Below are 24,996 nucleotides of genomic sequence, written 5' to 3' on the forward strand. Positions count from 1 at the left end.
ATGGATTTGTCTTTGGGTGATAAAGGACTGCTATCTGCAATTGCACAAATGGAGCTCTTCTCAAGCCCACTAAACTTGTCGTAATTTCATGAAGCTTTTATTTCTCCGACAAGATAGCTATTATTATTGCTTTCATATCGTGTGAAGCTTTGTTGATTCCTCTAATTACAGGTGAATTTTCATAACTTTATTGTGTTGCCATAGTTTTGTTTAATTTGTATTATCACATTTTTTTTGTTTGTTTTTGCAAGGGACTCTATAGCTAGTAATAATTTGGAGAGTAACTCGATGAAAGTCTTCGAGTCCAGTTCATCCTTCGCTCACAAGACTTGATAGCTGGTCGATTGTGAAGGGATGATATGCCATGTACCTCTGGATCAACATGAGATTTTGATAATGATTTCACTTTTCAAAGAGAAATTTCAAAATCCAAAACTTACCCCTTTGTTGGTGATGTTAAGTCTCTGACTTGGGGTATCTGTGAGGATACTTATAATCAGCACAAGGATGCTTTGTTTAGTGAAATTTTGTTTGTATCCGGCAGGCAAGGTGTGATGGTCCATGCTTTTGTTGAATCCACTAGAAACACTACATGTACCAAAACACACCGGAAGGCGGTGGACTAAATCCGGGATCTTAGATTAGCTCGGAATTGGACTAAGCTAGATTAAGTACTCGACCTACGTTTGGTGCTGCGTCAGACTAAGAAGTTGAATTATAAAAATAGTGAAGACCTATATTTGGTGCTGTGTCGGACTAAAAAATAATTCATGTAATATTTAAATTTAATTGAATATTTTGACTTAAAAAATATTTAAATTTAATTAGGGATATTTAATTGGGGTTGATGTGTGAATTTTTTTTATAAAAATTAATTTTTTAAAATAATTTTTTATTAAAAAAAAAACCATTATCTCGTCCTTTCCTCTTCCTTCCTCTCTCTCTCCTGGCTCTGTCTTTCTCCTTCTTCTCTTCTCTCTTTTCCTTTTCTTTTTTTACAAATTTATAAATAAACTCAATCTTAGACGTATATTTATAAAAAAAACCCAAACACTATTTAAACATAAAAACACATCCAAAATCAACTCCAAAATCAACAATTATATATTTTTTGGGTGTGTTTATAAATAAGTTTTGAGTGTATATAATGATGAATTTTAGGTGTATTTATAAAGTATTTTGAGTGTTAAATTTTTTTATAATTTCACCCATTTTGAGGTGTTTTAGTGAAACACTCTTCTTTTTTCCCCCTTTTCTTCTTCTAAGTTCACTTTTCTCTCCCTCTCTCTTCCCATTCCTTTTTCATATTTTATTTCTTTCGTGCCATTTCCCTCATCTCCCTCTCTGTCTCTTTAGATATACTTGAGAAGGCATGAGAAGCAGAACAAGGTCACTGGAGCCCAACAAAGCTTGGGACCAAAAACAGCCTGAGCCGCAAGATACAAAAGAAGGAGCAAACAAAGTTGGAAAGGTGGTAGGGATTCATCAACAAAATCATCTTAATTTTCTTCCTTTTCTCTCTTCTTCTTCCTATCTCTTGGCTTTCTCTTGTTTTTTTCCCTTCGTTTCTCCAAGTTTTTTTTCTTTCGTTTCTCTCTTTTTCTCTGGTTTGGATCTACTAGGAATTGAGTTTTTGTGTTTATGGTTCCATCTTCATATGAAAACAAATAATTTATTTTTTTAGGGGAGACCGCCACTGTGTGGTTCCATTGGGTTTGAATTGATGGTGGTGGTTAGTCAAATTGATGGTGGTGGTTAGTCGAATTGGTGGTGGTTGATTTTCTCCCAGACGGTGCTGGTTTCAGCCTCGCTGTTCTGCGAGCTCGCTATTTTGCGAGCCATATTTCAGCATCGTTGTATTGGGCCAGCGAGTGAGGGTTTTTTGGTACTGTTGGGTATATAATCTCATTTAAGTTGTCCCCCTTTGTTACCAAACATGGGTTTCAGGTGTTATTTAACCTACTCCCATCTAGTGAGGCCTACCAAACACACCCTATATTCTCAACACCCTAAACCCTAATGCATACAGAAAATTCACCAACCATAGAATCAATTACTGAAACGGATTGGGAATTCCACAACACTGCTATGCCTCCAGACCTTCCCAAAGAAGGAGAGAAGACCCACTCCTTGAATCTTGACCCCCAAACACCTGCCACCAGTTGTTTATCCACTATCTCACTTTGTATTCTTCTTATTGCTCTGCCTATTCAATAGATTTGGTATCCTAATTCTGTCCCTGCTTTTTCTCTGTTCATAATTGCAGCTACGAACTTACGGCAACAGTATTATCATACATTTCTTAATACTTATTTTCTGATTTTTTGTTTACTTAGAGGATTGCAATGGATTTGTCTTTGGGTGATAAAGGACCTGCTATACTGCAGCTGCACAAATGGGGCTCTTCTCAGGCCCAGCTAAACCTGTCAGAATTTCGTGAAGCTTTTATTTCTCCGACAAGACAGCTATTATTATTGCTTTCGTATCAGTGTGAAGCTTTGTTGATTCCTCTAATTACGGGTGAATTTTCATAACTTTATTGTGTTGCCATAGTTTTGTTTAATTTGTATTATCACACTTTTTTTGTTTGTTTTTGCAGGGGACTCTACAGCTAGTAATAATTTGGAGAGTAACTCTGATGAAAGTCTTCAGAGTCCAGGTTCATCTGCTTTCTGCTCACAAGACTTGACAGCGCTGGTGGGTCAGATTCAGGAAGGGGTGATATGCCATGTACCTCTGGATCAACACGAGATTTTGATAATGATTTCACTTTTCAAAGAGAAATTTCAAAATCCAAAACTTACCCCTTTGTTGGTGATGTTAACTCTCTGGCTTGGGGTATCTGTGAGGATACTTATAATCAGCACAAGGATGCTTTGTTCAGTGAAATTTTGTTTGTATCTGGCAAGCAAGGTGTGATGGTCCATGCTTTTGTTGAATCCACTGGAAACACTGCAGGTACCAGAAACGCACTGGAAGGCAGGTGGGTGGAGTGGGGCCCTCTGTCTCTTTAGTTGATAATATGGGGATTGAGGAACCTAGCAGCTTGAGTTGTGAAGCCACTGGAAATATTGATTTAAACAGAGCCAATGGAAACAGTGTTGCTTCTAAGAGATGGTTGCAATCTTTTCTGACAAAAGTTGAAAATGTTGAAAATAATGGTAGCATGTTGACCAGGTTCCCGGAAAAGTCATTGTTTCCTTGCTCTGCAAAGGTTGTTTCATTTGCTTTATTTAATAGTAATTTACCGATTCTGGACTTCCTTTCTAACACTGGTTCCGTACCGAGTATGGAGTGCTGGCAGGAAAGAGGTCACACGTCAGAGAGTGATAAATCTGTAAACTTGCATTTGACTTCATCTGGTCAACATTTCAAGTCTGAGATTTTGTCTAATATTTTTGGTGTTGGAATGAACACTTCATACAAATGCTCCAGAGTGTTCTCAAGCAATTCACATTACTTTATTGGATTCATTTTCACACAGACTGATCCTGCTAGTGATGAAAGTGAAAGAAGCAACAAAAAAAATGTACTTCTTGTTGCTAGGTTAGACCGTTGGGGAATTCAGTGGGTTTCCTCCGTGAAGCTTGACGAAGGTCCAAAAATTCGCTCAGTGGAAGAATGGACAGACTTTCACTTTTCTGACAACCTTCTTGTTTGTCTAAATGCATCTGGCTTAATTGTTTTTTATGCAGTAATGTCAGGTGAGTATGTTGCACATCTAGATATTTTAGAGACTCTAGGACTCTACCCTCAGCTGGATTTTCAGAAGCAAGAAACATTGTCTGTGGGTTCTGAGAAACATAGTTTGCAAGTTGATGGAGTTGATTACAAACCAGTTTTGCAACATGGTGATTATTCTGGTAGGAGAATATTTAAGAGGTTAATTGCTGCTTCACATACCTCCCTAATAGCTGCCGTTGATGATTATGGTGTAATATATGTGATTTCTGCTGGTGACTATATACCGGACAAGTATTATACAAATGAGAAATTACTTCCACATGGTCAACATCTAGGACTAGGCATGTTGGCTGGTTGGGAGGTCGGTGGTTCTGATATAGGCCACCAAAGAGTATATTCTAACATATCTGCTTCACAGAAATCTATTATTCCATCCATGAAGAATGAGAGATCTTCTTTCCTGGATGATTGTGAAAATAATGTGCTTAAACAAGAAGGGAAGGGCAGCTCATGCTTGAGTGGTTTTTCTGCTTCATCAAAAGTAACTGATCAGAAGTGCTATGACTCTGAAAAGAAATCACACCTGATGCGCAAGATCTTTCTTCCCACTTATAGATTTAGTGAGGATGATTCTATCTGTTTTTCTCCATTTGGAATTACTCGGCTTACTAAGAACCACAATCTGAAGGACCCGAGGGGTTCTCAGATTGTTCATCTCAATTTGCATGCTGAGCCTGCAGTTCACGATGACAACTTTTTGAATAGTGGGTGTGAAATGGTTCATCTCCAAGGGAAGGAAGAATCCTTTATTGGAGAGGCAGTGGGATGCACATTCCAGGGATGTTTTTATTTGGTGACAGAAGGTGGTCTTTCAGTGGTGCTTCCTTCTGTATCAGTCTCATCAAATTTTCTTCCTGTTGAAGTTATTGGATGTCGGCAGTTGTGTATCGATTCAGGCATTGGATATCCAGTCAAAAATGCAAGGGAAATAAAGGAATCTAAGCAGCCTTGGTCACCTTGGAATGTTGAAATTTTGGACAGAGTCCTTCTGTATGAAAGTGCTGAAGAGGCAGATCGCTTATGTTTGGAAAATGGTAAGAATTTAGTGCTCTGTATTGTTTTAGCATCCCATTGAATAGTATATACTTAATATCAATATTTGGTTAAGAGAATTTTTTTTTCTTAACTTCATATCCTTAATGATTTGGTGTCCATAAGACTCTGCTGGAACTACATTTCATGTTATAGATAGAATCTGTTGCTCGGGCCAGCTGATAAATGGTTAAATACAATTACAATGCAGTACATTTTCCCTTATTTCATTTATTTTTGCATGACTCTTAACTAGGCCTGAAGTCATTAAGAATCCTCATGCTCCTCGTCGCCCATCCTCCACTAAAATTTTCTGTGGTAAATGTCATTACGTTAAAATCCCCTCCAATGAACCATTTTGGCCCGCACAGCACATATATCCCGGCTAATTCTCCCCACAACCTCCTTCTCTCCCTTGGCTTATTAGGTATGGTTTATTTGAAAATATGTGGCTTGGAACATCATTCGTTCAGAAGATGCTTTAAAGAATGGTGGGCTAGTGAGAAGACTTAAGGTTGGGAAGGTTACAATGTTATGAGGAATTTGAAATGGATAACAGAAAAAGAAAAGAATGACAAGGAGTTTTTTGGAGATGTGAAAAAAGGAAATGAAGGACATGGCGGTAAAAGTAGAAGTGTTGGATTTGTTGGAGGAAGGGAGAGATTGCAGGAAAAGGGAAGCAGGGAGAGTTCTAACTAATCTAGTTCCTTCTCTCCCTCGCCTTATCAGGTATGTTTGTTTGAAAAGAAAGGATTTGGGTTTGATAATAATCCTAGATTAGTTAGAAGAAAGTTAAAATACTAAGATATAATTTATTTGAAATAATCAAATACAATATATTTGAAATTACTATATGCAATACAAACCAAGGATCTGATGAGTTTTATTCTTTTTTGTTTCATACAAATCTAAAAATTTATGTATTGTGATAGTCCAACCGAGAAATTTACCTATATAATATTTTATTAGATCCCTAGGTTTGAAATTACGCCTCCCAAATGGACTTAGGGGTATTTGAATTTTAAGTTCAATGATAATATAGGGATTTGAAGATTTTGAGGGATTGTATTTATCTCAACTGAGGTATCCATACTAATTACAGGAAAATATAAAGGTCTGATCGAATGGTAGTGGAAAATTTAAACGGCCTAATAAATAGTTCAAACCGTAAGGCCTAAGGAATAGCTTACAAAGAAGTGGAAAAGGAAAGTACAAGAACTGAATGAAAAACACATTAAGAGACAACTGGAGAAGCTACTTAATACTCCCCAACAGACTCAACGTCTAGGGAAGATGAGGTTGGAACAACAAAGCATATATCAGTGCTTGTGAAGTGCTTTAGTGAAGAAATACACAATCTAAGCTGTGGAAGGAACAAACTGAATGAACATGATAACTTCCAGAGCATACATGCTCATGACTGATGTGATAATCAAGCTCAATGTGTTTGGTGCAAGCATGGAAAACAGGATTGGAAGCCATCTGTAATGCTGAGCGGCATCGAAGTAGGCATATGAAGCTGGGGAAGAAGGTGCACAATCCAAACAGTCTCAACAAACTTGAGAATTGAGAAAGCGAGTGATATTGAGACTCAACACTCCAATCAGAGACAATGAATTGTTTCTTTGAACTCTGAGAAATTAGGTTGGGGCCCAATAGAGCACATGAAACCAGAAGTTGAATGGTGAGTGTCAGGACAACTAACCCAATAACCATGAAAGAGTGCATGAAGAGCTAAAGTTACAGAAAATAGGCAAAAGGCTAATCCCAGATCTGAATTTCCTTTGAGATAAAGTGCTTAATGTAAAAAAGATGTGGGGTCAGACTTGCACTTATAAGTTGAGCAACATGGTGAATCACTAAGGCAGTGTGTGTGCCAATTCCAGTAAGGCTGGAATGAGCCACTTGAACAAGGTTCTCAATAGTTTTGAAAAATGGAGCACCCGCAAGTGGGGAAAGCTGTCTTATCACTTGAGGGATGGTTCTACTTTTTATGTGTCTTTACTAGGGAGCAGTTATTAAATATATGCTTTTAATAGGACGCGCTAAACATGCATTAATAGTAGAAAGACCAAAATACAAATATGGTCATTGAAACACTTTATAAAAAAAATATTAGTTCTGTTTTTTTTTTCTTTTTGTATAGAAATATGTTGGATGCTTGAATTTTGTAAAGTTTCTGCATCTCAAGGCATGTTGACATAAATTCTGATCAATGAATGCAATGTCAGGGTGGAACCTGAAAATATCTCGTATGCGTCGGCTTCAGTTAGCATTGGACTACTTGAAATTTGATGAGATAGAGCGGTATGATTCTATATTTTTTTGTTGCTACATTGTTGTTGCCTAGTATCGGAACTGATCTTCTGCAGTGTGGTTGGCGCTTGCATGTAGACACTCTGTCCATTGTTTTGTACTATTTCATCTCTTTAATGAATTTTTGTTTCCTATAAGAAAAAAGTTTCTACTGGTCTGTTATGTTGTTGGTAATGAATCCTTATAATTCAAATTGTCTGTACAGCTCTATTAATTAACTGGAGTGCATTTTGGAATCATGCTTTTGAAGTAGAAAAACTTTGTTAATATCATCTTTACAGAACTTTTTTCTCTTGTAGAGGATAACGATATATGTTAACTAATCTGAAATTTTCCAATTAAGGAAACTAGGATGGTATTCTCTGGATGTATATAAAAGTTGTCTTTTGAACATTGTGCTTATTTTTGTCTTTTGAGCTCTGGCATTTCTCTAAACGCGTGCACCTCTGCTTGATGTTCTGTTTGTCCATGCTTTTTGGCAATAAAATTCTGTTTCTTTTTATATATATATAAAGAATATTGGAATGATCTGAGCCTGCCTCAAACGCATCCAAACTTGCCAAAGAACCCAAAGAGAAAACCTAAACTAACAGACAGAACAGCATCCCAGGAATCCCTTGGTACAAAAGTTCCCTCCAATAAGCAAAATATCTTGTTTTTCAGGCAGTTAAACGCTTATAAGTGAACACAACTATAATTTTATGATATAGTGGGGGTATTAAAACTAAGATAGGTTAATTATGCTGATGCCTGTTAAAGACACATGAAAAAGTAGAACCATCCAAAACTGAGACCTGCTAAAGGGGGAAAAGTTTTGAGCATGCCCCATTACAATTGACTTTTAAAAAATTGTATTAAAAGCTCTAGTAATCTCCTTGGCTGACAACTGAAGTGATAACCAATACATATATTGAATCTAATTTGTGTTTTCTTCCTTTTTTTTTTTTTTCAATATATGCTGGTTGTATGAAAAATATCAGAACTAATGCATCTCTCATTCTTTAACCAAATAAAAAAAGTATCTCTTATTCCTTTATCTTGGATGTATTTCTCATTCATTTTTGTGGTTGAACAGATCATTAGAAATGCTTGTGGGTGTCAATTTCGCCGAAGAAGGTGTGTTAAGATTGCTCTTTGCTGCTGTTTATCTGATGATTCATAAAGTTGGCAATGATAATGAGATTTCTGCTGCATCAAGGTAAATTCATTTACCAAATTGCATTGAATGTAATGGATGTTCTTGTGGATGCACCAAGATTGCTCTGTGGACTTTGGTCGTTAACTGGAAGAATGGTTTATGCTTTGTATTATTTGTGCACCTTTTGCACTGGTTGTTGTTATTTTTATTTTTATTTTTTATTATTAGATAACAATTTGTGCTTTCCGCATAGGGCTATTGGGAGCAAGAGCACTATACATGTATCGTCTACGGTTCTTTTTATACTTAAGATTGCAGAACTTACTTTGTTCATTCTTTTTTCAGGCTTCTTGCATTGGCCTCTTGCTTTTCAACCAAAATGATTCGTAAGTATTGGTTGCTAGAACATAAGACAGATGCATATGAATATGCTAGAACCCAGATGCTTTTGCTTCCACCAGTTGTACCACAAAAGGTACAAGATGAAATCTCAAACTCAAGAAGGCTTCATGAGATGGCGCACTTTTTGGAGATAATTCGAAATCTGCAGTCTCGACTTGGTTCAAAGTACAAGAGGCCAGGCCAAGAATTCGTAAGCTGTTTCATTCATCTATCTAGATTCTTTGTTGCTACCACTTTTCTTTTTCAAGGCATGTTATGTTGCCAGTGAAGTTGGACCACACATTTTAACAGTAGTCTACCTAATCAATGGTCCAGACTCGCAGTCTTCCAATATAACATGTCAGACAATCTGGACAAAGAAAATTTATATATATATATATATATGTGTGTATATACACATGTAGAACACATGTAGAGTTTTGATCTCTTGGTCACTGTCGACCATGAATATACTTGGTCACTAACCATTGGATCAAAATTCAATAATTGACATTCAAACTTAGTTAAAATCCCAACCAAGTATTTTACTTTTGGGAATTAAAGTCCATGGGTTTTTGATCCAGCCGTAGTTGACCACCAAATTCCTTGGTCAATTGTGAGCATGAGATTATGGACCCCAGGATGGCTGGGAGGAGACTCCCCACTCTTGTGGACATTCATTTTAGATCCTATATGTACATATACATACATATATGTATAAATTCAATATATATATATATATATATATATATATAGGGGGCGGATCCGTGGCACTATGTTTTTGACAAAAGTTTTGACACAAGCTTTCAACCATTAGATTAGAATGGATTGAATGGTTGAGATTATGTTTCATTAATTACTTAAAATTAAATTAAATCTCTAATGCCAAGTAAATTTCATTTTTATTTATTAGTTATGATAATCCCGAAAATCACTTAATTATCTTTCCTCCTTTTGTTTTCTTATCATTTTCTCTCCTCTCAATTAATATCCTGCAAAACCTCACCATTACCTTCCCCTTGCCATTGTCATCTACACCAACCGAGCATTCTCCCAGGACATAGAAAATCTGTCTCAAGCTACCAATATTGAAGAGAAAATAGGATATTAATATTTAAGCAGAAAGGAAAAAGCCCAGATCTGTTGCAATATTTCTTCTCTACAGTTTGGTTGGTCTAACTCTGTGTTGCTCTCTCTCTCTCTCTCTCTCTATGCTTTTTCTAACATCTTAATGGCTTACAAGATTTAGCTTCTATTCATTATGATTAATAATACTTTAAAAAAATATGGCAAAAGACAGTTTGCTTACAGTTCATTATGTTGGTGGGTGGGGTGTTATCCCCAAGCCTTTTCTTTGAGAGTCATAATCGATGTATAACTGTAACAACCCAAAAAATAAGCAGTAAAAAAAAAAAAAAAGAGCAAAAAACAAAGTTAGGGATGGAGAAGAAAAAGAATCAGAAACCTGTAAAGCTTTAGAAGAAAGAGGAGGAGGATGGGCAGGTCATTAACTGAAGAATTGTAGAGGATAGAGAATGACAAAATAGGGAGATTTGATAAAACATTGATTGAGGATAGAAAATAAGAAAGAGAAAGTCAATTAGTAATTATTTTCAATATTTTTTTTTCTTAAAAATTGTAAAATTAGTTGAGTTAATCTTAGCCATTCAATCCATTCTAATCTAATGGTTGAAATCTTGTGTCAAAAACATAGTGCCACGGATATATATATATATATATATATATATATCTAAGAAACAAAATGGGGTACAAGGAAAGGACAAATTGTCCTCCTTAGAAAAGAGAATAAGTAAAAAGTATCTGCATGAGCAGAACAATCAAAACATTACTACATCACTTCCCCCCTTCCTGGTGAAGATAGAATCAGACTATGTTTCTAAAATGTTTTGACAAAAAAGCCCACAAGGATGCCAAATGTCTACTTTACTCCCAGAATAAATGCTCCTCCTCTGTCTTATACTTAAAATTCCTGGTTTTTCCTTTACTGCACCAATAACAATTCTTGAATGAGTTATTGAACTCCAGAGATAAATCGATATAGTTAATGTAAGTGTTATCATATTGCAGGTGGAAAGTGGGGAAGCATCAACGTTAGTGGACAATGATTTATCACAGGATGAGTCTCAGTTATCAATTATTTCCGTAGACCCCAAATCTTTGGAGACATCAAAACAGCATGAAGCTTATTTTCCTGTATCTACGTCTGGCTTTAATTATTCTGAGAAGCTTGCTTTGACACCTGTAGATCCTTCAGTCCATTTGGACTCAGAGGACTTAAGTGAAGTATCTGCTCTTTTTGCCACAAGGGGGCTTCTTGGAGAAAAAAGTTCTTCCCTTGGAAAATCCCAAAGAGATGATAGCGCGTTGGAAGATAGATAATTTAGACCTTAAGGCAGTAGTCAATGATGCTTTACTCTCTGGTCGTCTCCCCTTAGCAGTTCTGCAGCTACATCTTCATCGTTCAAGGGATTCATTTTCTGGAAAAGAGCCTCATGATACTTTCACTGAAGTCCGTGATATTGGAAGAGCTATTGCTTATGACCTATTTTTGAAGGTAACTTATTAACAGTTAGCTACATGAAGATATTGTCTTTTATGTTGAAGCAAGTATATTACTTGACCTACAGGGTGAATCTGGACTTGCTGTGGCCACGTTGCAAAGGCTTGGAGAGGATGTAGAAGCTAGCCTCAAGCAGTTATTATTTGGCACAGTGAGAAGATCTCTTCGAATGCAAATCACTGAGGAGATGAGTAGATATGGTTACCTGGGGCCATATGAGTGGAAGATATTGGATCGGATATCCCTAATTGAGGTACAGAAATTTGTACTTACGTCTTTCTTATGTTATGATCATATTTGGTATGATTTCAAGTGCCACCCAGATGTTATGATTGTATGTGGTATGATTTCTTTTGGATTTGATAAAATTGCCTTACCATTGTTTATTCAAACTTTTCTTGGAATAGAGGCTTTACCCTAGCAGTAGTTTCTGGAAAACGCTTCATGGACGGCAGAAAGAATTAATGCGATTTCCAGCAAGTTCAAGTTTGCCCAAGAGATATTATTTGCCCCTGCTTGATTCACATGCATTCAACAGTTTTTCCATTGAGTGTGATGACATTGATGGAGTTGTTTTTGGTTCATGGACAAATGTCAATGAAAATCCCTCTGTTCCTATGGTGGATGAAGATAATGCTTATGCTGGATACTGGGCTGCTGCTGCTGTATGGTTTAGCTTCTATGACCAAAGAATCATTGACCGTGTAAGTCACTTTTCATACCTTTCTGCTTTCTGTAACTGGAAAGAGGTTGATTCATAAGCTTATAAACTTATTTCAATACAGATAGTTTTGGATCAGTCATCTTTTATGGGTGTGCATGTACTGTGGGAATCACAGCTTGAGTACCATGTATGTCACAATGATTGGGAGGAAGTCTCTAGACTCCTGGACCTTATTCCCCCACATATTTTAGTAGTTGGAAGCCTCCAAGTCAGCTTGGATGGGTCACAGCCTGCTTCAAATTTTGGATGCAGTAGGGGACCTGACTATGGCGATTACTTATGCTCTCTTGAAGAATTGGATGCTGTCTGCATGGATGTTCCAGGAAATCAAAGTTTTCAGGTTTTCGTGTAATATTATGTGCTCCATGTGGTTAAGGATGCTGATGGAAGAGAAACTTGCTAGAAAACTAATTTTCTTAAAGGAATATTGGGAAGGCACCTTAGATATATTACCTCTGCTTGCCCGTTCTGGCTTTATTACTAGCAAGTATGAAATGCCTTCCGAAGATGATAAGATTGAGAGTTTATCAGAGCCACAATTTCCAGATGATTCTGGAACATTTAATGTCAGTACCATGCAGGCCTTACATAAACTACTGATACATCATTGTGCACGGTATAACTTGCCATACCTTCTGGACCTTTACCTTGACCAGCATGAGTTGGTACTGGATAATGATTCACTTTCTTCACTACAGGAAGCTGCAGTAAGTTTTAAGATTTCTAGAGCTTCACAAATTGTTCTATTCTATCTCTGATTTCCATTTATCTAGTTTAATGGCTGTTTATATTTGTTTATGCTCTTAGGTTGATTTGGTTTGCCTCTTGCTCCCTTTAGAACTTGTTTCGTGTTTTTATTTATTTATTTATTTATAATTATTTAAAATATGAATCTGTCTCCTAACATTTGCAGCTGATGTTTATTTATAAAATGCAATTAACATTTGCATCTGTCTCTAACATTTAAAGCCTATAAATAAAAGCATCTCTTTTAATGTAAAATTGGATTCTGGTTTAATAAAAACATAGGTTTTCTTAAAAGGTTAGGCACCCTCATATCCTCCTTTTCTATTCCTCTCTATCTCTTTGATTTTTTTAACAATACAGTGATCCTATATTGTTTCTTCTCTAAAGCCCTTCCTGTTTACTAAAAGCTCTACCATCTAATGCTCATAATTGCACACAGCAATCATCTCTGTTGTCCTATATCAACACCACCAACCTTTGATATAATATGATATTTGATTTTTGGATGAGCTGATAACACTAGACTAATGCTTATCCCTTTCAAAAGAGTTCCTAGATAGAAACCCGTATTCAACCTTTTTCAATCTTCCTAAATAACCATTGGTTGTTTACAGAAAGCTAGGATTCCCACATTATTCCATATTTCAAGAAGTCATAATTTGATTCGCATAGTTTAATAGCTATGACTAGTAATTATTTAATGCTTGTGGCTCTTCCTTAAACCATAGTTAGTGAGCACATAAAACTTATTAAGCTCTTCCTTAAATCACTATTAGTGAGAAAATAAAACTTAACAGGCAGTTTTTAAATCCAATGATTCAATTATTTTGAAAGTTTAATTTCTTCAACTTCTAAAGCATAAGTGTGCATTCACCTGTTGACTGATCCACCAAATACTGCTTGAACGCCGCATTGCAAACTGCAGTTCAATAAAATCAAACTGCCGCGCCTCAAGACCACACAGAGAGAGAGAGAGAGAGAGAGAGAGAGACTTCATTTACCTGCTTAACTTAACCGTGCCCTTTTTGCCTGGGCCTTTCTATGGATATAAACTAATGGCCATTAATGATAGGTGTCTCGTAAATATGTTTTTCTACCTTGTGATAGTAATCACAATAGTTGGTTTACCAACTTTCAGAATTTATTACCCTAAACCCTATTTCAAGAAGAAAACAAAGGTTTAAGGTAGGAGGATGTTGTGATAAATCACAATATATTACCCTAAACTATAATTGGTTTAGGGTAATATATTGTGATTACCACATCAAGGAGGATGTTTTGACTTGGGGATAATTAAATAAATATAAAAAAAGCCACTAAAAAACTACATTAAAATAGCAGACAACAATAACAAGATTCTGAGACACTACAGCTTTCCAATAAGACAGTGTAATAGAAAGAATAGTGTCTAAACTCTGGAGATGCCGAAGCCCACAAGGATGCCGAAATCAAACTTCCTGTGGTTCTCTCAGTTTTTGCTTCTGAACTCACTTTCTGGGGCTGCTTCTGAACCTTGCTTATGAATAACCTAAAAAATTATTGAACACCTGAATTATTTTGCTAAGAAATTCACTGTGTAATTTCAGAATATATTTTGCAAAGCTTGATGAGTGCTATGTTTAATCTTTGTTCCAATTTTCATGTCTAATTCAACATTGAGTGTTGTGCCTTGTCACTCTTCTACATTGCTTTATGACCTCTATTCAGTTACGGCAATATATGTCGGTCCTGTGACTAAACCCTTACCATCTTATTCTTGCCAAAAGATCATGCTTGTCTCATCCATTTTCTGCAATGCATTCATACAGGGAGATTGTGAATGGGCAAGATGGTTGCTTCCTCTCTAGGGTTAAGGGGTGTGAGTACAAAGCATCATTTTCCAATGCTCGTGCGATCATGTCGTGTAATCTAGTTCCTGGAAGTAACCTCAGTGTTCCAGAGATGGATGAAATAATTCGTACTGTTGATGACATTGCAGAAGGAGGGGGGGAATTGGCAGCTTTGGCAACACTGATGTATGCCTCTGTCCCAATTCAAAGTTGCCTGAGTAGTGGTAGTGTAAAAAGGAATAGCAGCACATCAGCCCAGTGCACACTAGAGAATCTCAGGCCCACTCTTCAGCGTTTCCCTACATTGTGGCAAGCATTTGTATCAGCATGTTTTGGGCAAGATGCAACTTCCAATTTTTTGGGGCCTAAAGCAAAGAACGGTTAGCTTTTAGCCACCCTGCTTCGTGAACATATTTTTGTAGCCATAAATCACTTATACTTCTAGAATCTTTTGTTTCGTTTTGCCTTTCAATTTACAATTTTCTCAATTCAGCTCTATCAGATTATTTAAATTGGCGTGACAACATATTCTTCTCTTCTGTACGTGATACTTCACTTCTACAAATGCTGCCGTGCTGGTTTCCTAAGGCCGTACGGAGGTTGATTCAGCTTTATGCCCAGGTCTCTTATTGTTATTTGTCATCTATCACTGAGCTTCTTTCATGGGGTACAGGCATGGCTTATGCACACGGGCACAAATGTGTCTGGAAATGGCATGCTACTTGCTTCATACAGAGGCCCCGTCCTCCCTCTTCCCCTGTGCTCTTCTCTTGTTAGTGGTTTTGATGTGCTTTATTTGGATTGGGTTATTGTATCATGTGCTTCATATGATATTGCAGGGTCCTCTTGGATGGCAATCAGTATCAAGTCTGCCAGTGGGAGAAGGTTTGCTACATAGAGATATAGATTTTGTCATGAACGTCGATGAGGATGCTGAGATCAGTGCAATCTCCTTGGAAGCAACCATCCAAAAACACATTGAGGAAGAACTCTACAATTCTGCACTTGAGGTATATGTTTACATTTCTCTTGAAATAATTATTCATATCAGACAATTTAGCTTGAATCATAAAATGAACCATTAAAGAGAGCTGTGCACTGTGTTCGATCCTGTCACAGTAGCTTTGTTGCTGAACTGCAATGTTTCTGTCCTCTAGTTGAGGGGACAAGAAATGGGTTTTTAACCTTTTTTTTCCTGAATTTGAATGGTATATTATGTATATATATACATACATACATATATCTCACTGAGTGAGACTTTAAAATCTATTTCTCAGAATGTGAGGCAGTTAATAATGTTTGACTTAGTTTATTTTTATTTATTTGGTATTTGGTTTTATGTTGAATTGGATATCCATTCTATTGCTTTGACTGTTCTTGCTCTTTATGGCCATTGGTCCGTATAATTTCGGACAATTATTGTTTAACTGAATTGTTCTATTACAATTCTTCTTTCCCTAGTTAACATATTGGGTTATTAGATTTCAATTTGATGGCATTGATTTTAAATAAAATAGAATAAAATCTCAAATAGTTACCTGTTTTTTGCTTCTCTGGTATGACTACAATGTTCCTACCTCTCATCTTAGTAATATTTTTTACTTCAGGAGAATTCACTTGGCCTGGAGCACCATTTGCATCGTGGACGTGCACTAGCTGCTTTTAACCATTTACTTACTGTTAGAGTTCAAAAATTGAAGTCAGAGGCACAAACACATGGACAAACAAATGTTCAAGCTGATGTTCAAACACTTCTTGGACCTATAACAGAAAGTGAAAAGTCTCTTCTTTCTTCTGTAAGTTTAAGTTTTCTTTTAATTTGTTATACTTTTGGTGAATGAGATTTACTGGTATAAACACTTTTTTTTATCTTGGATGATTTTCTTCTGTGTTACATATTGATTTATTGCTGAAACCCCTTGCATTAGTAGAAACATTGAAGTCAAAGACTTACTTTGAATTGTGCTTTGAAGTTTCGTGTTCCACTTTATTCTAGGTCATGCCACTTGCAATTATTAATTTTGAGGATTCTGTGTTGGTGGCTTCATGTGCTCTTTTCCTGGAGCTTTGTGGCTTTTCTGCGAGCATGCTACGCATAGACATTGCTGCCTTGAGACGGATGTCTTCTTTCTACAAATCTAGTGAAAATATTGAGAGCTTAAAGCAGCTTTCAACCAAGGGTTCTGCATTTCATGCAGTTAGCCATGGAAGTGATATAACAGAATCTCTAGCTCGAGCTCTAGCAGATGAACATCAGCACCAGGATAATTCAAGTACTGCTAAGCAAAAGGGTGCTTCAAATTTAGCTGCTGGTAAACAACCTTCACGAGCTCTCATGCTTGTCTTACAGCACTTGGAAAAGGCTAGTCTTCCTCCAATGGTGGATGGAAAGACATGTGGTTCTTGGCTTTTGAGTGGCAATGGTGATGGAATTGAGTTAAGATCTCAACAGAAAGCTGCAAGCCATCACTGGAATTTAGTCACAATTTTTTGTCAGATGCATCACCTTCCCTTGAGCACAAAATACCTTTCTGTATTGGCAAGAGACAATGATTGGGTTTGTATTCATCATTCTATTATAGTTGTCATTAATTATAAAATGAATCTAGCTTGTGACTAGAAAATTTCTTAAACTATGAATCTACTCTCTTTTTGTCTCTTTAAGGTTGGATTTTTGTCGGAAGCTCAGATTGGAGGATATCCGTTTGACACAGTAGTCCAAGTGGTACTTATTGTTCCTATTTTAATATGTATTACACTATTTTTTATGCGAACCAGACATATATTTAATACATTGCATTTTATCTCATCATATCATTTTTCAGGCATCAAAGGAGTTTAGTGATCCACGTCTCAGAATTCATATTTCAACAGTTTTGAAAGGCATGCAGTTAAGAAGAAAAGCTAGCTCTTCTTCGTATTCAGATACTACAGAAAAAAAGAATGAAGCTTCCTTTCCGGATGAAAATTTTTGTGTCCCAGTTGAACTCTTTAGAATATTAGCAGAATGTGAAAAGCAGAAATTTCCTGGAGAGGCCATTTTGATGAAAGCAAAGGAGTTGTCCTGGTCGATTTTGGCAATGATTGCATCGTGCTTTTCAGATGTGTCTCCAATATCTTGCCTAACAGTTTGGCTGGAAATCACTGCAGCAAGGTAACTGCTCATATTCCATTTATGAGAAATGCTTCCCAGATTGTGTATTCAAATCACACTATATATGTTTGAACTTTTTTATGTCATTACTCGCTAACTCCACACTTGTTTTATGTATTTTTGTTACATAAATTTCTCCAGTCCTCTTCTAATACATCACTTCGCAAACTTCAAAGCATCTGACTGCAACTTTATTTTCCATAGGGAAACTTCGTCCATTAAGGTGAATGATATTGCTTCCAGAATTGCAAATAATGTTGGAGCAGCTGTGGAAGCTACTAATTCCCTGCCATCAGGGACTAAAGCCCTTACTTTTCATTACAATAGGCAGAATTCAAAACGAAGGCGGCTTCTGGAGCCCATCTCAAGAGATCCGTCAGCTGTAGCAATTTCTGATATTTCAAATTCTCCTCTGGGTGCACAAATATTTGATTCCCAGGACCCTAGTTCTAAAGGGGAAAGGAATGTAGAACTTGGTGAAAGTATCAATGTTTCAAGTGATTCTGATGAAGGGCCTGCTTTGCTGTCAAAGATGGTTGCAGTGCTTTGTGAGCAACACTTGTTCCTGCCTTTGTTGAGGGCATTTGAAATGTTCCTTCCCTCATGTTCTCTTTTACCTTTCATACGTGCTCTCCAGGTTTGTGAATAAAATTAAAACCCACCTTCCTTTCATCATTGATTCTTATATATGAATTTCAAGAGAATTCCTTTTTTACTATGTCAGAGGACTGTTTATCATTTTTCTTTGCTTCTAAGGAATCTAACTGCTGTTTATCATTGACCCAATAAAAAAACAAGGAATCTAACTGCTGGTATGTGAGTCTTTTTTATGTCGGATACAATGTCCTGTTGCTACAGCTGGCAGTTTGTGTGGACAGTTCATATCTGTCTCCAATGTGCAGCAAGCAAGAATTGGCATATGTTTTTGGGATTTTGTGTGTGAAAACTAGGTGGTTTACCACTGTTAAAGTTGAGCTGTTAAGCTGTGGGCTAACATTGTCCTATATTCTAATGCTCTTCCTCACAAATGGGGTTCCCTTTACCACTCAAGAATGAAATTGTCGATATTGGTGTTGGAAAGATCGGTGGTCTAGATTTACGTAAATATTGATATCGGGGGAAGTGTTAGTAAAAATCAACAAAAGGGTTGAAACATTTTGAGGAATAGTAAATTTAATTATAATGCATAGTATTCAATTTCATTTCCCACGAGCTGTGGAAATGAATAAATGTGATCAACACTTGTACATGTTTCATATTTTTACCCTTTCTTTCTCCCACCTCAGGCATTTTCACAAATGCGCCTATCTGAAGCATCAGCTCATTTGGGTTCGTTTTCTGCCCGGTTTAAAGAAGAATCAACCCGCTTACAGTCAAATGTAGGAAGAGAAGTGCAGATTGGTACATCATGGATAAGCTCCACCGCCATTAAAGCTGCGGATGCAATGCTTTTGACGTGTCCATCTCCTTATGAAAAAAGATGCTTGCTACAACTCCTTGCTGCAACTGATTTTGGTGATGGAGGATCTGCAGCAGCATACTACCGACGGCTTTTTTGGAAAATTAATTTAGCTGAGCCATTATTACGCAAGGATGACATTTTACACCTTGGAAGCGAGACCTTAGATGATGTTTCACTTGCAACAGCATTGGAGGATAATAGGCATTGGGAGCAAGCACGCAACTGGGCCAGACAATTGGAGGCCAGTGGTGGACCTTGGAAATCTGCTGTTCATCATGTAACTGAAACTCAGGTACTGTTTGAACTGATTGGGTTAGATATGGTTAAAGTTTCCTTATATCCTTCATCAAAGACAGTTGAGAGGAAATGGAAATAAGAGGCTTGGCACCTTATAAATCTGATTTACCTATTTTTAATTTCCAAATTTAGATAATCCCTTGACAATATTTTACTTTCCAACCCATCTACTGAGAGACATTGCTTTTAAAAATAAATAAAAAAGGTTAAGAGAGCATATGAAGATACCTCATGGAGATGTTGCATTTACTAGTTTGTAGGAATTGTGATAAGTAGAGGTAGGTTTTATTGGCTCACAAAAGTTAGTGTTCTACTTCTATCTTTAGTTCTCCTGAGCACTTATAGTTCATAGAAGAGAAGTTTTGACTAAGATATTAGTCAGTTGATAGACGCTAATTGATTATTGTTGCTGACTGGAGTGGAGTGCTTTGGGGAAGGTTGGTCGAGGTACATCCTTAGTTAATAATTTCTATAAAATCTTTAATGTAACTGTTGATTCCCTGGGTCAAAATGTTAACCTCCATGAGATAAAGTGAGCATGGTAATATTGCATCACTTGTACTGTCATAACTCTCTCTCTCTCTCTCTCTCTCTCTCTCTCTTATTATTATTATTTTTTTCTACTGTTAACCACTTTAGGCTGAGTCGATGGTAGCTGAGTGGAAGGAGTTTCTTTGGGACGTTCCAGAAGAGAGAATTGCTTTATGGGGCCATTGCCAAACTTTGTTCATCAGATATTCCTTCCCTGCTTTACAGGTAGTTTCTCATTGTATTTGAAACATTTGTTAACTAAAATTCATTTATGGTGTCTTGTTTCTATAATTGGTTTCCAGGCTGGGTTATTTTTCCTCAAACATGCAGAAGCTTTGGAAAAGGATCTTCCAGCTAGGGAGCTTCATGAGCTATTGCTGCTTTCTCTACAATGGTTAAGTGGGATGATAACCCTGGCCAGTCCGTAAGTATATACAAAGGTTTTAATTTCATTGTTAAATCTTTGTTTTAAATCTTTATTGATTGGGGTAATCAATTCACCAGAATGTATCCGCTTCATCTTATTCGGGAAATTGAGACTAAAGTGTGGCTCTTGGCGGTAGAATCAGAAGCACATGTTAAGAGTGAAGGAGACTTCAATTTAAGCAGTTCCAGTCGTGACCCTGCTCTTAAAAATAGCTCCAGTATTATTGACCGAACTGCAAGTATAATAACAAAAATGGACAATCATATTGGTACATTTAAGAACAGAACTGTTGAGAAACATGATCCAAGGGAACACAGCCTGGCATATCACAAAACCAAGTATTAGATGCTAGCTTTCCAACCACCACAGGGGGGAGTACAAAGAACAAACGGAGGGCAAAAGGTTACATGCCATTGAGACGGCCACCATTGGACTCCGCAGAAAAAAACACTGATCTTGATAATGGTTCCAATTCTCTTAGTACTATAAATGAGTTGCAGTCTCAGGACGAAAACTTAAAAATGGAACTGTCTTTTTCACGGTGGGAAGAAAGGGTTGGACCTGCAGAGCTGGAAAGGGCTGTTCTTTCTTTATTGGAATTTGGACAAATAGCAGCTGCAAAACAACTCCAGCATAAGCTATCTCCAGTGAAAGTACCATCTGAATTTGTACTTGTGGATGCTGCATTGAAGCTTGCAGCTATGTCAACTCCAAGTAAGAAAGTATCCATATTAATGCTTGACGAAGAGGTGCATTCAATAATTCAGTCATACAATATACTGACTGACCAGCATCAAGTTGACCCAATTCAGGTTATTGTTTGAATCCACCCTTCTGTCTTCCTCCTCTCTCTCTCTCTCTTGCTCACACATGCGATGTTTCTTCGTTATGTTCATATTCTCTTCATGTGTATAAAGTATATACTAGGTTTTCAACTGGGAAATTTTAATTCATGCTCAATGGTCTTCTTAGTGGCTACTGGTGGTCTACCGACTCTACCCCTTTCTTTTCTAACAGTTATCCCATCTTGTCTCTGTTACTTGTCTAATGCACTTATGTCCTTATATTTACGTGATATTTTGAATATGAAAGGTTTTGGAGAGTCTGGCAACAAATTTTACTGAAGGTTGTGGGCGTGGACTATGCAAGAGGATAATAGCAGTCGCCAAAGCAGCAGCCATCTTAGGTATTTCATTTTCAGAGGCATTTGATAAGCAGCCAATTGAATTGCTACAGCTGCTTTCCCTTAAAGCACAAGAATCATTTGAGGAGGCACATCTCCTTGTGAGAACTCATTCAATGCCAGCAGCCAGTATTGCTCAAATTCTTTCAGAATCCTTTCTAAAGGTTTGTTTATAAATATAACTTCTTTGGCTTGTGACTGTATAAAATGTGTATATGTGATACATATTATACATGTATGAATGATGACTTGCCATATATCTGTTATGTTATGTTACCAGGTAGTAAATCAAGACTGCACATTCTCCTTTAATTTCCTTGAATAAGCACGTTGTTACAATTTTCATGTTTTAGATTCTTATAAACTTCTCTTCCTAAGGTGGTATTTGTTTCTTTTTCATTTTCTTTTCCTCAAGTTTGATTGGGTTTTTACTAGGCCGTTATCCAATTGTTTTGGTAATGAATTGATTTAAAAGAAAACCAAAGACAAGCTATCTGTCCCATTTCTTTCTGTCGATTCAGTTGTTTTTTGTTTTTTGTTTACACAATAGTTCAAGTTAGGAATATCTGCAATTGTAATTGATATGTAATATGTGTAGATTTTCAAATCCAGTCAGTAAATAATCGTTGACCGTAAAGGTTTTAAATTTTCTAGTTAGGACTGTCTCCAGAGTTGTAATAGTTGTAGGACGTCCTCTCCCCTTTAGATTCACACTTTTTTTACTTGAGGCATGGTTAAACTTGGTATTTTGCATTTAAAATTTCTGTATATTTTTTAATGTATAACAAAATAGCTTAAATATTTGAACTTGTGTATGTCTTTAGTCTTGACCTGTACTTTAACCTGTACGCGATTCAATTAGGGAATATTGTTCCATTTTTGGATCTTGATTTGCATATGGACAACAAAAATGCTAGTTTAAAGTAAGTTAAAATTACATTCCAGGGCTTATTGGCTGCTCATCGGGGAGGATATATGGATTCTCAAAAGGAAGAAGGACCTGCTCCCTTATTGTGGAGATTTTCAGACTTCTTGAAGTGGGCAGAGCTTTGCCCTTCAGAACAAGAAATTGGACATTCATTAATGCGTTTGGTTATTACTGGACAAGAAGTACCGCATGCCTGCGAGGTACTAATATACTAGAGATAAGTTTCACATTATTATCTGTGTAACCAAGCATATTCAAACTTTTTATGAACAATAACAAATTAATATAACTTTTTCATGAACATTGTATCTTTATGTGAAAGTTGTATCTTTATGTTATTGTTAAGTCTAAAAATGGTTTAGCAATGTATATCAAGCTAATAGTTTCAGTCAACCCTGGTTGCTGGGATTTATTGTATTTGAAGTTTTTTTTTATTTGTAGCGTCCTGTCATAACTAGGTTCTCTGCTGCGGTTGGTCAAATTATTAAAATAGTTAAAGTGAGAAGAGGAAACTAAAAGAGCATATGCAGGAAAAGAATTTGAAAGATCAAATGTTGATACGGTTGATTAGACCATTTTTCATTTTCCTGAGCTAATGCTTTTTTGGGCTTTCAAAAATGTTTCCAGGTTGAGCTACTAATTTTGTCTCACCACTTCTACAAATTATCATCTTGCCTGGATGGAGTTGATGTTCTTGTAGCCCTTGCCGCTACTAGGGTTGAGGCTTATGTGTCTGAGGGTGACTTTTCATGTTTGGCCCGTCTCATAACTGGAGTAGGAAACTTCCATGCCCTCAATTTCATTCTTGGAATTCTTATTGAAAATGGTCAGCTTGATCTTCTTCTTCAGAAGTATTCAGCTGCTGCAGATGCAAATGCTGGCACTGCTGAGGCTGTCAGAGGATTTCGAATGGCGGTTCTCACATCACTGAAGCATTTTAATCCAAATGACCTTGATGCGTTTGCTATGGTTAGTATATGCAGTCATGATTTTTTATAACCTTTACAACCTATAAAGTACTGTCAAGTTTATGTGGAGATTTCAGATTGAACTATTAGGTCAATGTAATACTGGACCAATTAGCCATTTTACCTTAATCCAGGCTATAAAATATATTTATAACTTACGTTTATTCTTATCTTTACACTTCATTTTTCACAGGTCTACAATCATTTCGACATGAAACATGAAACGGCTGCTCTTTTGGAGTCACGAGCAGAGCAGTCATCGGAGCAGTGGTTCAGCCATTATGACAAGGATCAGAATGAAGACCTTTTAGACTCCATGCGCTATTACATTGAAGCTGCTGAAGTTCACAAATCCATTGATGCTGGAAACAAAACACGCAGAGCGTGTGCTCAGGCTTCCCTTGTGTCTCTTCAAATTCGAATGCCTGATTTTCAGTGGCTGTACCGATCTGAAACCAATGCCAGGCGGGCCCTTGTTGAGCAGTCTCGTTTCCAAGAGGCCCTAATTGTTGCTGAAGCCTATGGTCTTAACCAGCCGAGTGAGTGGGCTTTGGTACTTTGGAACCAGATGCTCAAACCGGAAGTACTGGAAGAGTTTGTAGCTGAATTTGTGGCTGTGCTTCCTCTCCAACCTTCTATGCTTGCTGATCTAGCAAGATTTTATAGGGCTGAGGTGGCGGCTAGAGGAGACCAGTCTCAATTCTCAGTTTGGCTAACTGGGGGAAGGGTTGCCAGCTGAATGGGCTAAGTATCTGGGGAGGTCATTTAGATGCTTGTTGAAAAGGACTAGAGATTTGAAGCTGCGGTTGCAGCTGGCTACTGTGGCTACTGGCTTTGGGGATGTCATGGATGCATGCATGAAGTCATTAGATAGGGTCCCCGACAATGTTGGACCACTTGTACTGAGGAAAGGCCATGGTGGTGCTTATCTCCCACTGATGTGATACTAATATTAATTCCAAGATTATAACTAGTGCTGATTTTCACGATGATGGTGGCGATGATACACAAGCCAAGATGGCTCGATGTTACAATGATGCAAACCTACAACTGGATTTGTCTGAAGGAGGAAACGGGATAGGGATGGAGGAAGAAAAGAAGAAAGATATGAATGGAAATAGAAGTAGCAGCAGCAGGTTGTAAATTCGGGACAGTTTGTAAATTAGTTAACAGGTTTGAGTTGAGGGATTGTTATATTCTTTTTCAGCTTAGTCCAACAAGCAAGAAGCAGCAACGAGTTTTGATTGAAGTGAAGCATTTAGATTAGATCATTAGTTTATTCTAGCAAAGTTGTGCAGTGTGATTTTGCTTCATCCTTTATTATCACCTATTCTTTTATTCACAGTAGGCAGTTGTATCTACGAAACAAAAAAAACAAAACTTGGCAGTTGTATTTCTCGCCAATATCAATGAATGAGCCTTTCTTCTTGTATTCCATATATGTTTACTGTTCACTATATGGTTATTGTTTTGTTATGCAAAGCACTAGCTTCTGTTAAAAAAGAACTTATCAGATCTTTTTTCTGTCACAGGGGTGTTTCAAATGCCATCCCA

The 24,996-nt window shown here is 37.0% G+C and overlaps 1 protein-coding gene across 1 annotated transcript; it reads left to right on the top strand.

The window, feature by feature from the left end:
• The first annotated feature begins 1,292 nt into the window (after positions 1 to 1,292).
• Positions 1,293 to 24,874, top strand: LOC103331730 (spatacsin carboxy-terminus protein). The gene is given in 33 exon segments (XM_089045032.1): positions 1,293 to 1,471; positions 2,337 to 2,520; positions 2,600 to 2,689; positions 2,692 to 3,000; positions 3,003 to 4,778; positions 7,008 to 7,083; positions 8,168 to 8,290; positions 8,576 to 8,822; positions 10,700 to 10,921; positions 10,923 to 11,186; positions 11,260 to 11,445; positions 11,600 to 11,896; positions 11,978 to 12,238; positions 12,240 to 12,623; positions 14,472 to 14,501; positions 14,503 to 14,872; positions 14,995 to 15,113; positions 15,332 to 15,502; positions 16,100 to 16,288; positions 16,489 to 17,049; positions 17,158 to 17,217; positions 17,318 to 17,646; positions 17,851 to 18,283; positions 18,933 to 19,400; positions 20,045 to 20,161; positions 20,239 to 20,360; positions 20,441 to 20,670; positions 20,673 to 21,175; positions 21,456 to 21,710; positions 22,492 to 22,674; positions 23,102 to 23,443; positions 23,636 to 24,166; positions 24,168 to 24,874. Coding segments are annotated over 33 exon segments (9,750 nt in total). The 5' UTR covers positions 1,293 to 1,372; the 3' UTR covers positions 24,387 to 24,874.
• Positions 24,875 to 24,996: the final 122 nt, after the last annotated feature.

The sequence above is a fragment of the Prunus mume genome, linkage group LG1, assembly GCF_029339155.1.
Source record: "Prunus mume cultivar Tortuosa linkage group LG1, ASM2933915v1, whole genome shotgun sequence".
NCBI lineage: Eukaryota > Viridiplantae > Streptophyta > Magnoliopsida > Rosales > Rosaceae > Prunus > Prunus mume.